This window comes from Tauraco erythrolophus, chromosome 2 (genome assembly GCF_009769465.1).
Source record: "Tauraco erythrolophus isolate bTauEry1 chromosome 2, bTauEry1.pri, whole genome shotgun sequence".
Taxonomy (NCBI): domain Eukaryota; kingdom Metazoa; phylum Chordata; class Aves; order Musophagiformes; family Musophagidae; genus Tauraco; species Tauraco erythrolophus.
In genome coordinates this window covers 78,085,041-78,101,705 of record NC_141466.1, presented here as the reverse complement: position 1 = coordinate 78,101,705, position 16,665 = coordinate 78,085,041, and the positions used below count along the sequence as shown (strand labels likewise).

General features: G+C 36.1%; 1 protein-coding gene across 1 annotated transcript in view; it reads left to right on the top strand.

Annotated features, from left to right (window-relative positions):
• The window catches only part of UTRN (utrophin), a 366,325-nt gene that overhangs the window by 331,508 nt on the left and 18,152 nt on the right, over positions 1-16,665 (top strand). The window contains exons 66-69 of the mRNA XM_086631518.1: positions 9,434-9,570; positions 11,201-11,239; positions 11,482-11,547; positions 14,738-14,803. Coding sequence (XP_086487644.1) covers positions 9,434-9,570; positions 11,201-11,239; positions 11,482-11,547; positions 14,738-14,803 — 308 coding nt within the window. The remainder of the gene's footprint in view (positions 1-9,433; positions 9,571-11,200; positions 11,240-11,481; positions 11,548-14,737; positions 14,804-16,665) is intronic.

Genomic DNA, 16,665 nt, shown 5'->3' with positions numbered 1-16,665 from the left:
TAATATTTCTCTGCAAGACAGACTCTTTATTTGCTTTAGCTACAGGTTTGATATGTTTCTTGACATACAGTCTAATATTTTCTTATTACAACTGAAGATGTACAAAAAGGCGTTCCATCTATACTGCTGCCTGGACATGTCCTTGGCATAATTCAGTTTTGCCTGACCTGTAACTTTATTTATACAAAAGGATTTTTTTTTGATCATCAGAAAGTCTCTGTTTTTCATTTTTGTGGCTTTCTGTGGTTTTGATTTCTTCTTTTGAAATGATTTATTGGTGGTGGGGTTTTTTTCCTATACTAAGTGACTGGAAGCCCAGTTTAGCAATTTCATTGACCCTTAACCTGAGGATAACTGTCTACAACAGACTGTATAGATGATGCTCATTTTGCCTAAAAACCATTAACTCTATTGTTTCACAAATGCATGCCTGATTTGTAGATCAGTCACAAATATTAAGAAAAAGAAATCGAAAATCAACCAGTCTTTAATAATTACAATTTTTTAATCGTTGCAGCTGGGGAGTCTATATAAAACAGACATCAGGTCAGGATATAGACCAGACTGTGCAGTTCAGGGATCTGGACATGATTAGATGTCAGATTTCTATCTGGGCATGATTAGATGTCAGATTTCAAGGTATAGCAAAGCCTATGCTAACATTTTATATTCTTATTTGAATAAGAATATATGAGTAATAAGAAGTCTTTGTACATTAGGAGCTGTTGGATTAATTTATAAAAGTATCTGATAAGAAAAAGTTCTGTGTTTTCCTGAATCCTTGTATTTGTTCTTACAATCTGTAATGTTTAACATTGATTTGGATTGAAGTTTAATTTCTTTTTAAAATATTTTTTCACACAGCTAGGTCATTTTCTTGTTTTGTTTTATACTGTTTTTGTGGTATGACATAGACCTAGTTTTGCACATACTCACATGACTGTTCTAACCCTCAGAAACTGGAAGTCTACAGTATTTTATTTCCTTTATTAGACTACATTAACAATACGGTGATTCCAATTGTTTACTTGCCTCCTTAAACAGCATAACTCAAGCAATCTGAACATATTTGAGATGTATTTTTCTTAGATTCACTTTTTTTTTCCCTTATAAAGTTGTTTCAGATGTCATCTTTAGCTTATATCATGGTCATGGAACAGAAATGTTCTTTGTTAATGCCTGTAATATACAAAAAATTCGGAAATGAAGGTGTAAGGTGTGTCAAAATAGATAACACTGCCAGTTCACAGAACAAGATGCTCTTCCTGTTGCATTAGTCAAGTACAGATTACATCTGATACGGGGTATGGTACTGTCCCTAGGTACGTTTCTGATAACTTCTGGGTTTTGTCTTGTCCTGGTTTTGACTGGGACAGAGTTAGTTTCTCTTTTTATCAGCTACAAGAGCTATGTGTTTTGATTTCAGTTGGGAATTCCTTATGAGAAGAGTGTTGATAGCGCACTGATGTTTATAGTTGTTACGGAGACATCAAGGACTTTTCAGCTTCCCATGTTTTTGCCAGTGTTCAGGAGCACAACAGGCTTGGGGAGAGCAAGGCTGGGACAAAGGGTCCACAATTTCCGTTATGGTTTGAACTGAGACTTAGGATTGAGGGCTAAATTGGCCTATAGAGTATTCCATATCATGCATCATCATGCCCAGTACATAGATAAAGGTTGACCAAGAAGACTTTTGCTCTTCCAGGGGCTCTCTCTCTTGGAATGCTATCTTTCTCTCACTCTCTTTTTGGGCCTCTCACTCATCCAGGATTGCAGTGTCAGGACTTTCTGTTTCGGGATCACTTGCCGGGATGGGACAGGCGTTGGTCACTGGGTGGTGAGCAATGACACTGTTCATCGCGTGTTTTTATATATTATTATACATATATATATTTTCATATATTATTATTATTTTATCATTATTAATTTTAATTTTGTATATTTATTTTTATTAGTAAATTGTTCTTATCTCAACCCATGAGTCTGCTTCCCTTTTCCATACTAATTCTCTTCCCCATTACCCAGGGGTGGGGGAAGGGTGAGCGAGCAGCCGCGTGGCATTTAGTTGCCGACTGGGCTAAAACACAATGTGTCTAAAGCAGTAGATTTGATATCTGAGAGAAGTTTTCAGTTCTTGTTGAACATGTTCACATTATGTAACTGTGAGTCATTTCATTTATAAGTAAAGACTGTTGTACAGAAAAATATATTCTGGAAATGGCTGGAATCCCCACTGTCCCTGGGATTAGCTAGGGACAGCTGGTATTATAATGATGATTTCTGTTCCTGCTGCAAAAAGAATATAGTTTTAAAGCAATATTAAGTGCAAAATAAGGTAACTTAATGCAAGAGTTCCCTCTTCCATAAAATATGGGAGGAAAGAGGTGAACTCACTATGAGATAATAAGGAGAATAAGATGACATTCTTGATTAAAGTGAGTGAAGGGACGCAAGTGTATAGGAGGTAAAGGAAGGAAATGGGGCAGTTTAAAGTAGAGCAGAATAAAAGAGATGACATATAATTTACGTGATGCATAAATTAGAGGTTCAGCCCTAGCCTCTGTTAATTTGGAAGCTGAAAATGGGAGCTGGAATTTTTCTTGGGTCCTGCTATAAGTACACTCTACTAGCTCCATTTCTATAAAAAGAAATGAGCCGTTATAAGAACAGACTTCTTATATGCCTGTTTGACTTCCATAATCAGTACCTACATGCAATCCATTTTAACTAAGCTCATCTGAATTAGGTCAGGAATAAAGAATTGATTTCACAAAAAGGATCCAGTGTTATTTTGTATTACTGTTTGTAATAATGCACGATAGTTGGTGTACTAATTTATTGCTAAACATCTCTATATATTGAACTCATCTAATGCAAGAATCAAAAATTTTTTCCAGTAAGTTAGAATAGCTTATATGTTTAAATCGAATAATGCCCAAAAAATAGCATAGAGCTGGGTCTATGAAATAAAAAAAGTAAATGAAAAGAAGGTACAAAAGGCCAATGAATTGTTCCTTAGAATCCATTATATTACAGTACAGACAGCCTGAATAGGAAGAGTGCATCTACTCTACCTTTTCAACCAAATTCAAAGGCTATTGATGTTAAAATGTTATTTTTGTGGCCTGTGCTGCAAAGCAGAGAACAAATACATGTACTCATCAAACTGCTTTAATCAAATCTAGCTTCTCTCTCTTACTGTTAATGTATATTAATGCACTAGTATCAAGAATACGAGCAATAATTAAAAAAAAAGAAACTTTCCTGGATAATAAATCTGACATTTAGAGCTGGAGCTTAGTCACAGAAGGAGGGAAGACCTTTTAATTGTCTTCAGGTAAGCAGCTCAGTCTAGGGTTTGAAGGGATTTTTCAGAAGCTCAGTTACTTCTACTTAAATTTAAAATAGAGAATGGCTTCAGGAAATTGTTTTTAAAATTAAATTTGCAAGGGGATGATTCTCAGTTTTAATAAGTTTTGCGATATTTACATCAGGTGAGAATTGCTTCATAATTTCCAAATAAGGCTGTTTATCATAGAATGGTTTGGATTGGAAGGGACCTCAAAGATCATCTAGTTCCAACCGCCCTGCCATGGGCAGGGAAACCCTTCACTACACCAGGTTGCCCAAAGCCTCATCCAACCTGGCCTTGAACACTTCCAGGTATGGGGCATCCACAACTTCTCTGGGCAACCTGTTCCAGTGCCTCACCACCCTCAGGGTGAAGAATTTCTTCCTTAGGTCTAATTTAAATCTCCCCTCTTTCAGTTTAAAACCGTTGCCCCTTGTCTTATCACTACATGCCCTTGTAAAAAGTCCCTCTCCTGCTTTTTCATAGGCCTCCTTTAAGTTCTAGAAGGCTGCTAGAAGGGCTCCCCAGAGCCTTTTCTTGTCCAGGCTGAATTTGTTGGGATGCATCGCTCCTGAGTTTGGAGGAGGTGATCCTTGACTATTAACCAGCTTATATACCAGATAGTTATGTGTAGTCATTGAATCCTAGTCTGTAATGCCATTTAGCATTCACCCTAGCTTGCAATTTAGTTTTCTTGATACTGGAAAGGCAAAAAATTGTGAATAATGGCTTTGGTTACATTTTTTTTCTTTCATTCAGGACTTAGAAATGAGTGGAGTAAGGAACTGAAAATATTACTGTACTTCTAATTGGCAGAAATGCTAAGTTAATTGTTATTTTTTCACCTTTAAATAGTCTTTCTCTGAAAAGACAGAGAAGTAGGATTTTTAATGTAGAATTTTACAGCGTCATGTGTAAAAATTTTGTAAGATTTTCCTAGTATCTAATTCAGGAATAGTCTTAAATAATATCCTACATGATTTATTTGGGATGGAAATTCTCTCAATAGTGGTACTTGTGTTATATTAATGTGGCTTTCTGTACCAATGGGTTCTTTGAATTTCAGATGGAAATGGTTACTGCATCATTTTGCTTTCTCCATACTGTCTCCATTTTGCAACTCCTATATTCCACAGTAAAACCTTAAAAGCAGTTTTTCTGAGGTAATGTACAAATATCAAATGAACAGTTCTGAAAATTTTCTTGTTGCAAGTAGGGTTACTTCCTGACTTCACTGAAAGTATAATTGATTTTTGTAGTTCTGTGCCACTACACTTACCTGGCACAGTCCCTTATTTTGGGAACTGGATTTTTTGTAGCCTTTCTATACAAAACAATGGCAGAAAAGCTTAGCCCCTTCACCTTCCAAATGATCAGAATTTTATTTCCCTGAAAGAGCTCAGAACATGATAGGTAAGACATCAGAAATTATTGGTTGAATGATAGTTCACCCTAGACTGAAATTTTTTTCCAGGCACAATAAAGCTTATCTGCAGCAGTGCCTGTTAAGACTTCTCCCCTAGGTAAGTCATTTGAAAATTTAATTGTTACTGACATCCAGAGAAGACAGATACATTTCTGAACATTAAGCAGCCTCGCTGATTTATGAGCAACAAACTGACATAAGTAAGTCAGTGATTTCGTCTTGACTTGCTTATCAATGCACCAAGCATGACGCTTCACTGTTATCAAAATGGGATTGCTCTGTGGAGAAGTTGAAAGAAAGCAGCAAGAATGGTTGAATCTGGCTGTTTCGCATGCAGAACATCGCTTCCAGCTGTGGAATTCAGAGATTACTCTTTGCCTTGAGAAGAATAGCTATCTGGTCAGGGTAGTATTTGATATCTAGCAGCTGGGCAATGTGCTTTCCTCTAGGTCTCACTCTTCCAGTTGCTCAGATAGCTGGCTTCTGTGATCTGCTACCTTTTTGCAACTTAATTTGTTAAATTCTGTTAAAGTCTGAAGAAAATTAGTTACTTTTGAAATTACAGCTTAATTTCATTGGAGTAAACTACAATGCACACACAATTTATAATCAGCCTCTCTTCTTGGTGAGAAATTGCTATGAAATGCCCCCTATTTGAAAGTAGTCACAGAAGGGTAATGTTCACAATGTTACACAGTGCAAGCATCACTGATAACCTAAAAATAGCGTGATTTTGTGGTATCCTATCTCATGCCTCTGTCAAGGGATGTGAGATGCTTTTTAAAAGTGTGACTGGTTTGTTGAATGAGAATGAATGTATTATTATGGGGGCAGCGAAAAGGGTTTGAAGCGAACTCTGCCACATGTATGCACTTAAAAATGTGCTTATTAGTGAATCACATTCTTAAGTGTCAATTTAAAAATAATAATAATTACAGGAATGAAATATCTATCTCTCTACCCTACATCCTACGCTGGGGAGTTTCCCAGCCTCCCAGTGGTACCTAGCTGACAGCTGTTTTAAGAAGCAGCTATTATCGTATCTGCACATACCGTAGCTGTCACCATAAGTAGGTCTAAGAATTTTGTTTTTCATCAAGAAAAGTCAGGCTTACGGTACAGATTCTACCAAATGTTACATGTAAATAAAATGTCAACAAATAAAAATATAGAGATGTGACACAAACCCTAGAATTTACTAAAGCATTTGAAGAGTATCAAATGGCATCAAATTCAGGTATCTCCACTAGGGCTTCTGTTAAAGAATAAACTAACGTGCTTTTAAATGATGTAGATGTTCTTTTATACAGTAAAATGTCTTATTATGTAAAATGTATTTTCTTGCTTGATTATTGTGTTTAGTGAATGTCTACATACATTTCTCTTCAGCTTACTCATAACCCATGAATGTCTGGCTGGGTTAATGACAGCATTCATTAGTGAGGTGAGGTTCACATCTCTTCAGGGAATTGGTTCCTATGTATATATTAGAACAGCTCTTTGATTTTGTGTTAAGCACAGTATAAGAAATGTAATTAAGAGAATTAATTAAGTGCAGACTAGTCCTTTTACATAGATAGGTGCAGTAAAAGAAATGGGAAATTGGGCTTTCATTATTACCTTATTTGAAAAAAGAGAATAGTGAGAAATAAATAAATACATATTATAAGTATTAGATATTATTTATTCACGTTTTATATATTTTTATTACATTTTTTATATTATATATTATTTAATTTAGAGCTCTCCAGCTGGTTTATTACATCCTTCGTAGTACTTTTTCCCAGTGAAAACTTATTCTATTTCTAATATATTAAAAATATATGCCACCTGTTTTTTTAACATACATATGAAAACTATATTCTTTTTTTTCCCCACTGCTTTCCATGTAAATCCCAGTTTCTTAAATTTGTGTTGGCTTACAAGGAATTTTATCTGGTTTTATTTTGAAACTTATGATTCTGTTTATGCCTGGCTGGTATATTGAAGGGTGCTAATGCCACTTTGTCAGTTGTTACAGATTTTCTCCTTGAGACCTTCTGTTACAAATTTTTTTTTTTAATTATCTGTATGTGCCAGCCATGGATCTTAGTCATTCCTTCCCAAACTTTTTGTCTTGTTCTAAGAACTGAGATTTTAAGTTGAGTTTGTAAGAGTGGTCTTTTATCTGAAATTTTCAGTGAAGGAAAGGATTTTTCTTTGCTTTTGAAGTAGTTCTGTAACTACGGTGGTATTTATGCTATTGACTTGTGTGGAAATAGTCGAGATGTCGTGATGTAAGGAAACATACAAACTAACTGTTGGCTTTAATTTAGTAGAGAGATTGTACACAACAGTGCCTGGCTACTCTTTTTCGAAAGTAAAATGTTACAGCACATCTCTCTTCTCTCTTAGCATGACTTTGGATTGTATTGTGTAGTGCAGTTATATGCAAAAAACATAGAAGAAACACTTCTAAGAGTTGCATCTCAGTTGTGTGTAAATTAAAATAGTTCTTCCAAATCTGCTCAAATTTCACTGGTTAGTACTTACTGTCCTCGGTCATATTAGTCTTTCCAAGGAACTGGGTCAGGCTGTCATACCAAATAAAGAATACAACAGAGGAGAAGTTTGGCATCTCAGTAGACATTTATTTCTGCGATGTGTAGGTTCTAAAACTTTCATTCCTTGGCCCTGGGACAAAGTTCCATCTGCTGGAGTTACTGTTGCGTGAGAACAAGAGGTCCTTTGGGCTGCCTCACGTTCCTCGTTTGGATGATGCAGTGGTTGGAGCAGGTGCTTTCTAAGGGTGATTTTTGTGACACCTCTCTGAATTTACCGGTATTAAAATTTGGGGGTTTGAACACTTCTTAATCCAAAATTTTGCTCAGTTTGTTGTTACTTGTGAAAGCCACATGTGAGAAGCTGCTACCAACATCGGTTTGATTATCTGCAATTTTTATTGCCCATCTGATCTGCATTACAGAGCTTGTAACTGCATATATTATATATACATTAAAATATGTAGGTGAATAGGGAAGTATTTTTATGTTTTGACAATGAGAATAAAATCAGAGAATAATTTGCCTGACCAGCTTCTTTGTAGTATGTAATGGAAAAAATTTACAAAACTGGAAAGTCTTTCACTCTGTTTTCTCTATGAATATCCATCCGCTTTGGCATCCTTTTATGTTAACAGGCTTTTCCCAAAGCAGAGGGTACAGAAATACAATGCATAGTTTGTTACAGGATTTGGGCTGGAAATCTGTAGAAGCCATTGCAAATCTTCAGCTAATGCAGGAGGTGAATGGCCACTTTGTCTTTCCTGCAGTTACAAGATGAGATGCTTGATAGTAACTGCTACATGTGATGGGAACTGTTCTCAGTACAGTCTGTAAGCACATATACTTTGAGGGTATACCATATACTATCATTTTTTCCTGCAGATCTCTTTAAAATACAGGGTGAAATGGCAATATTCCTGCATGTTTTGCTTGTATTCCTGCTTTTGGAGCAGAAGTTAACTGAATAATACTACCAAAGCAGTGCTGCCATTATTGCTGTGATTATTTCCACTTAAACTGATTTTTAAAAGCAGTTGCATCCATTTTAATTCTGTTTTAAAGAACACAATTAATTTCATGTGGGGGCGAAGCATGAGGCTAAGCACTTGCCAGTTTTGGAAGAGGCTGCATCAGTGGGGACCAGTAAAAAAGGCTGCTACCGAGTGGGGGAAGTTGCTGATTGTAACTTGTAAATTTAGACTTGGAGAATCTTGAGGTTAATTTTTGCACTAGTCTTATCCTGTGGTAGTAAAGAGGTGTCTGAATCAGTCTGTGAGTTTGTTACTTTTAGGCACTGATTGTCCTTATCAGGCCTGCCTCCGGCTGTGCCTTTGCACACTGCCTGTACAATGGCTGTTGGTTCATCTGCAGAGTGTTTTTGACTCCAGAATGATACAAATAGCAGCAGAAACATGCAGGAAGAGATCTGGTAACTTGAGGAAATGCTCTTGAAAAACTTGGCCATTGCAGCAAAGAATGGTGTAGCACGTACTGCTCCCATCTCGAGATACAGTTTTCCAGTTTAGGTATAGAATGGGAGGCAGTGAGTATTTTGTGGGACTTCGTGAATATAGAGGGCTATGCTAGCATGCCTTTTTTTTTTTTTTCCCCAGACAAAGCCATTACTGTTAGCTGTATTTTTTCAGCAGAGCTATTACAAGGTTTTTTGGTCTGTAGGGTGAGTCACAAGCTTCATGTATATGAATATACTGTCAAGATTGCTTTCAATGGCTAAGAGTGTTCCCTTATATCTGGCAAAATGATTTGCCTTTTTTTCCCCTCAAAAATTAGATTTTTCTGTTTTGTAAGACTAGTTATAAATGTTTAATTAAGACTTGAACCTGTTTCAGTTTTTCTCTAATTTATAAAGTAATTGGTAAATCAAATGCATTTATTGCTAGGAATTCAAATCCTCACTTTTTCTTCCAATAGAAGGGAATTTGTAGATACACTACAGTCATTATTGTACTGTATTTCAGGACACTAAAAAGGCAATTTTAGCATCATTAACATTTTGAAATTCTTCATTGTATCTTTTTTCAGGACAGCAGCAGCACTGTTATCTTAGTGCTATGTAGCAATGTTCAACTTAATTTCTTTTAACTTTTTAAGACCACATCTGGGGAAGACGTACGGGACTTCACAAAGGTGCTGAAGAATAAGTTCCGGTCAAAGAAGTATTTTGCAAAGCATCCCCGACTTGGCTACCTACCTGTGCAAACAGTATTGGAGGGTGACAACCTGGAGACGTAAGTTTGATTACGGAGTAATTGCTCCTGGCGTCACTGGCCTGTTCCATCAAAAACAAAAAAGTGAAACCCAAGAAATAAGCAACAGACTTGTGCTGTATTATTTTATATGAATTGTTTCTCGCCATTTGCAGATCTTGCCTGTTTTTGAAAAGTAACATATTTTATACTTTGGTTTTTGTAAGCATTTTATCATAAAGCGATGGACTTTAGCAGGTGATGTTGGAGGAAGCTGAATGACTGTTTTACAGAGAACACTTTTATAGCTTTGGGGAGACCGGGGTTTTGGAACTGCACTGCTTATTCAGTTATCTCAGAGTTGCTGGAGATAGAAATCTCTGAGCTAATTAGGTTCCTACAGGCTTCACAAATATAAGTGGCCTAATAAAAGAGCTCTCTCAGTGTCTCCACAGTATTACTTGTGGTGCTGGCAGAAATACTCCACTTTATTTACTCACTTGGTAGTTGTCAGCAAAGGACTCTCTTAAAAGAGCAAAATTAAGATGTGTTGACAGGGCGCTAGAAGTAGTTTCATGGATTGACTCTCCTCGACATCCTGGCACCCACAGCACCAGTGTACTGCCTGAACACAGCACCGCTTTAGCCAGCAACAGCCAATGTCACCCTTCAATATATACGCCCTGCTTGCATGCCACAGCCCAGTGCCATTGTCCACGCTCTGTTTTCCTGACCGGAGGACTGTGTGCTTTGTTTAAAATAAACAAACAAAACCTGCACATTAGTGGTTTAAGAAGCAGGAGGAAGTAATCTGAAAACTGGCATTATTGATGACCTTGCTTCTGAGGAAGCAGAGCACATTCAAATGTTAGAACATTATTCACCGGAGCAGTCTTCAGCTGCCATCAAGACAGGAAGGCAAAGTTGCTTTGTCTTGTTTCATGTGATGAAAGTTTGCCAATGGTGCCAGAAACTGGAATGTCAAAACTGTAGTCACAGGTCAGAACAAAACTCCCTTGGTCCAGTCATGTGGGAAATACACAGATAAACCGCCAGCATCATGATGAGGAAACTGTTGGTACTGATTCTCTCTCCTGTAGGTGGCAAAACTCAGTAATACGTTCCTTTAAATAAAAAAAATAAAATAAAAAATCCTAAATAGTTACTCAGGTGTCAGAATGTAATACAATATGTATTTACCTCTGATTATTTTTATGCAGTAGGAAAATAAGCATTGATAACTTTTACTTTGTGATGGGTTTTTTGTTGTCAGTGGTAGTTTTTTCCTCCCTTTTTTTTTTTGCTAAATATATTTTCTACTTAGTTTAAAATTAAAGCTCTGGTACTTGAGCAGAATTTAAATGAACTGATTATGGTTTACAAACTGCAGTTCAGTCAATAACACTGATTTGGTATTTTTTTAAAAATTGATTTTTATTTAATAAAATGAAGTATGTAAGTCAGTCTCCTGTCTCGCCATGATAGCAGTATCTGTTACTGTCTCTTTTCTACATCAATCGTTACCAATTCAAATAACCTGAGTGGGTTGCTGTTTTAAAATATTTTGTGTTTCTCCAGCTTTCTCTTGCTTAAATGGCACTAAAGTTTTTGTTTCATAGTTTCTTTCTTTCTTTGTCTCTTTTTTCTTTTTTTTTTTTTGTCTTCTGTACAGTCCTATCACTCTCATCAGTATGTGGCCAGAGCAATATGAGTGAGTATGCAGAACTCCTTTTTCTGGAAAGCGTAGTATACTTATTGTTTTCTTTTAGCTCAGTTGCTGCTAATCTGGTGTGCATGAGCTATAGGGCATGGCTGACTCAAAACAATAACCCCCTTTGCAATATCGTGAATTTATTTATCGTCAGTCTAACTTACTTTAAAAATAACATCTGTATCATTAATTGCTTTAGGCACCACTAATTTTTTCATTTTTAATTTATTTTTTTTAACTAGTCCTTCCCAGTCTCCACAGCTGTTTCATGATGACACACACTCCAGGATAGAGCAGTACGCTACTAGGTAAGAGATGCACAGTTTCTCACCAGTACACTGCATTTTGTGATCGATTCCTGCAGATTTTAATGTACTCTACTGGCTGGATATTATTTATTAGAAAAATATAATTCTTTGTACTCAGAAGTAAGTCAAATGTTTTTAAATCATCAGCTTCTGAATACAGTCATATTAAATGTAAAATAGACGCACTAAATCTATCATCTGTCACACAGAATGGAAACTTGCAGAATTACCATGCTTTATTTCTAAAATGTACTGTTTTCCTTTTGTTTCTTCATTTTTAACCTTTGAAATAAACTGAACTTTTCAGATATGTAATTTTTCCCTGTAGGATTTTAGACCAGGCTTTCGTTTTCTTCTATGATAGGTTGACACTATCCATTACCATTGACTTTTAGCAGAGCATATAATAATTACAGATGTTTTATGTTCTGGCTTTTATGGGGTCACCCTAATCCTTTCCTCATAAAATGTCTGTTATGCCAGGTACATCTCAATGCCTCTGCGTTTTGTTGAACTCTCTTCTGTACATTCAGAGCTGGTGGTGGTAAAGCACTAACCAGAGGTACCCTCTTAAAAATAAGTAACACCACTCAACTTATAGGCAACAAAGAAATTGATCCATATTACCATAGGAACTGACTGGTTTTGATTTTGGTGGCTTTACTATTGTATCTGATCTCCACGACTTATGAACCATGTTAACTTTTTCAGCTTTTTGGATAAAAGTTCTGAGCTTATGTTTAAGTTAACTGAATTCTGATACATGGGCACCACAAGAAAGCTTCAAAGCAGTTTGTTAAATACCTAGGATACTCAACACATGATCCTTCCAGCAAGGGAAAAATAAGTCAGAAACTAGTGCTGACGGGCTACCTATTATCAGCCTTAGCATTTTATTTTTTTTCCAGCAATTAATATTTTCATCCTTCATTAGTAACATAGTACATTGTCAAAGGCAAAGCTGTAGTACTTTTCAATTATTTGGAACATGTCATTCATATAAATCATACAACATTCCTTTGAATCTATAACTTAGACCATGCTGTAATCAATTAAAACTCATGGAGCAAATAAATTAAAGTTCTTTAGAAAGATGCAAGGATTTTCTATCTCCCTATGTCCTTTTTTCAGCCCACAGTGCCACAATACTGTGGCTTTCTGTGCCCTGATGAAATTCAAACTCTGGACTTGCATTAAGGATCAAGGGAGATCCTAGGTGCAATACCTGTTTTCCCTCTCCTCTCCTTCAACTCTTACCAATTCTGCTCTGAATTAGACTTGTGGAAGGTGGACCGTGCACTGCTCAGGGCTCTTTCAGGATACAAAGCTAAATCTGTACCTGCTATGTACAGACATTGGTTAGCAAAATCACAAACTTAAAACTAATTACTATATAAGTAAGCTATCTAAAACTATTCAAGATGATTTTTTTCTCTAGTAATAAAATCTAAAACTTGAAGACATAATTCTCTGTCTTTCACATAATTTTTATTGTGTGCTTTATAGTTGGATCTGATATTATGCATATTTCACATATGAAGTAGCCAATATTTTTTATTGTCCTGTGATTTTCAGTTAAGCTTCTTTCAAGAAATATTATCAGGGCTTCCTTAATAAGACTGTGCCCAGCAGAAACAGTATATTAGGGCTTAAAATCGTTATTGTCACTGTTTGAAGAACATTCAACTTTGTTTTCTGTTAAGTCCCCTACCTGCACTCAGGTGCTGTCTCCCTATTCTGTTGTGCTGTGTCACCTCTGAGTTGCTTCTAATTCCCTGTCTCAACTTTCAGTTTGTATCCTGCTTTGAAGGCTCTTTGCAACTCTAGAGTCCCTTCTCTGTCTCCCCTTGCTCAAGGTTGTCTCCTGGTTCCACATGCTATTCCAAACAAATCCTCACTAAATGATGGAGATCAAAAATGTGATAATGGTAAAATCTACATTTGTGGGTTGGGATGTCTATTACTCGCTGAGATCCAGGACAAGCTCTCTTCTCTGAAAAATACTGGGGTTTGTACTACTTCCCTATATGACAAAGGGGCTGTGAAGATTAATTTCAAAAATTATCTTTCATCAGAGTCTTACAGATGCTGAGCTAAGCAGCGTTACAAAGGTGACTTGTAAGCATGTTACTCACCATGAACTAGATCTGTTTGAGATGCCCCAGAGCAGAGATGATCTGAATGTCTCTAGTCACTTAGGAACTTGTCCTTCCCTTTGAAGCAGATGTTGGAGTACAACAGCCCACCTCAGCTGCGGTGGGATGACGAAATCAAGACAACTTTATCCTGTGTGTGCTTCCGTTTGTCCTCCTTCAACTCTGAGGAATATTAACAAATGTGCAGAAGAGCAAGCTTGCTCCATGCTAAAAGACAACGGAGTTCCTATTTCTTTAGGTCCTTGCATACTGCTTTCAAAAAGAAGTTTGAATTTGTCTATAATGATTTATAATGCACTTGCAAAAATATGTGTGACATTAAGATATCTTTATAGAAAAGCAAATAGCTGTATTTGGTGCAGTCCAATATTCATGCACAGCATTGACTGTTCCTAGATTTTTATGTATGTCTTACATACATAAGGTATATCTTTCCTAGAAAACTGAATTGACAGAAAATTTCTGCGGCAATTTTAGAGCTATATGGCCTTATATATACAGTATAATAATCCAGTTCTTTTAGATAAATTCCTTCCAAAATGAGGAACCATAGACAATGACTCCCTGTAACTACACTGTTTTTTGTGTTGTTTTCCAGGACTTGTCTGTCCATAGCGAGATGCTATTTGCCAAGCATAGTTTCAGATGTTGCATGTGCTACATTTAAAAAGTATTTATCCTCTTTTGTTAGTCCAGCTTTATAAAATTCAAAAAGAAAACCATCTGCAAAAACATCTCTTTAACTAATTTTACTGTGAGAGTTGTGGTGGTGCTAATGATAATTATACTCGAGATAGAAAGTATACTTGTTCTTTGTTGTGTTGCAAGTGGAATTGGTTAATCATAGCACGACTTTCTCGTAAAAGTCCTCTGGATTATAGGTTTTTATCACAATATCTAGGACTTTATTCCTATTCATGTATACTAAGATTGCCATATCTGAGCTGTTTCTAAGTAGAGTTGAGTTTCACAGTGCCTCTGTTTAAATTGCGCAACAAGATCTCTGAAAGTCGTGGTCTTTCCCTGCCTTTCAGGCTTGCACAGATGGAAAGGACCAATGGCTCCTTCCTCACGGATAGTAGCTCCACCACAGGAAGCGTGTAAGTAACTCATTAAGACTGCCAGGAACTTTGGTTATAGCTGCATAGTACAATCTTTGTAAGTTGTAACACAGGTTTTAGTCCCAGTGAAAGTAGCTAATAAGTGTGAAGCCAAGGATGCCTGCATAAATTTCACTGTTCCAAGCACCATTTGCAGAAATTGGTGATGTTGATTTGATGATGTAAGGGAAGTCTGTGTTTGTCAGCCATTCTGCTTCAAAAGTGAGGATATTTCATACAACTGGAAAAAAGTCGCAACTCTATAGGTTCTAGTTTGTATTCCTTTTCTGCTTTTATCATAGTATAAAAGAAAAGAAATCTTTCTAGGACAAAGTGGACAATGGAGTGGGTCAATATCTTGTGCTAACTCCCAGAACAATTTTCTCATTGAAAAAAAAAAAAAAAATCTATGTTGGTGGTTATGCAGAGACAGAACAGTGTTTCTGCTGCTTTCTTAGATTTCAGTTCACCAGCTGCTGATCCATCTGTTTGTACTTGGGGATATAAACATAGTCCCACATTAATTTTATCAATGCCATTTTCTTTTTTGAATGACGTGTCAGTTTTATTGTAAAAGCCTTTATGAAAATATATTGATGAACCTGGAAAGCACAGAACCCTTTGAATTCCTGATGAATTAAATAGTTCTTTTTAATGTAAAAGTACATAATGTTTTAACCTCAGTGCATCATCAGTTCTATTAATTAAATCAGTGAATCTGCCTCTTTTAAGTTATTAATGAATGTCATCAGCTTTTTTAAAGAGGAAACAGAAATTGTTCTTGTTCAGCTTTAGTTAGAAAATGCTATTGTTCTCAGCAACGCTTTCACTTTAGTGTTTTAAAACTAACCATGACTTTATTCTACCTATGAATGTACTAGCAATTTGAGATGCAAAATATTTTGCTTCAGGGAAGCACTTGTGATCACCTTTAAATATTTCCTCTTTCCTGCTTAATTAACTCTATTTATGTAACTAATAAAACTTTTTCCATGTGTTTCTGTCATTGGTAGGCTCACCAATGACAGAAATGCAGCCAAACTATTCCCTTTTGATTAAAAAAAAAAGAGCAAACATACTGTCATTTGACAGGGAAAGCTGAAAACTTGAAAGCAGCTAAATGCTCGTACACTTGATTGAGTTGTTTATTTTGCAATTAATGAGTCTACTCGTATACAAAGACCAAACAACTGTCTATCCCAGTGGTAAAAAGGGATGTATATGCTTAATTTTTACTGGCAATTCAACTGTTGATTTTAATACAATTTCCCTTCTCACCTATAAAAAATTACTCTTATTTAAAGGAAAAGAATGAACATGGTGAACTTCTGTACCAACATGTGACAGGAACTTGGGTCTTAGTCCTGTTTTCAAAAGGGGATTGTTACACAAACAAGATCTCATTTTCTTATGGTATTCTTCTGAATCATCAGGATTACCAGTTTGAAAATAAAATTCTCTGCTGCTTATCATTGGAGTCCTGTTCTGTGATCTTATTTTTATTGGTCCTCAAGAGCCCTTCAGTTTACTGTGAACATATAACAGAAGCTTAGTTGCATTTAATTTTGGAAAGTTACTGCTTTGGTATTGTCAGGTTAAAAAGTTCATCAACAATAAGGTTAACACACTTCATGCTCTAAAGCCTATGTGTGAGAATTCTTCTACCTTTGAATGGCAATAAAAGAACTGCCGTCAGTTAAACATCATGAGTATTTTTTGCAGGAATGTTCTGCAATATGCCATTTGGTTAAGAAAACATTCTTCAAAGATTTTTTTTTTTTTTTTAGCTAACCTGTTGTCTTTAATGTCATTAGAACTTCCTTTATCTCTCTAACTAAGCTTTTCCAACCCTGCCCTCCCCT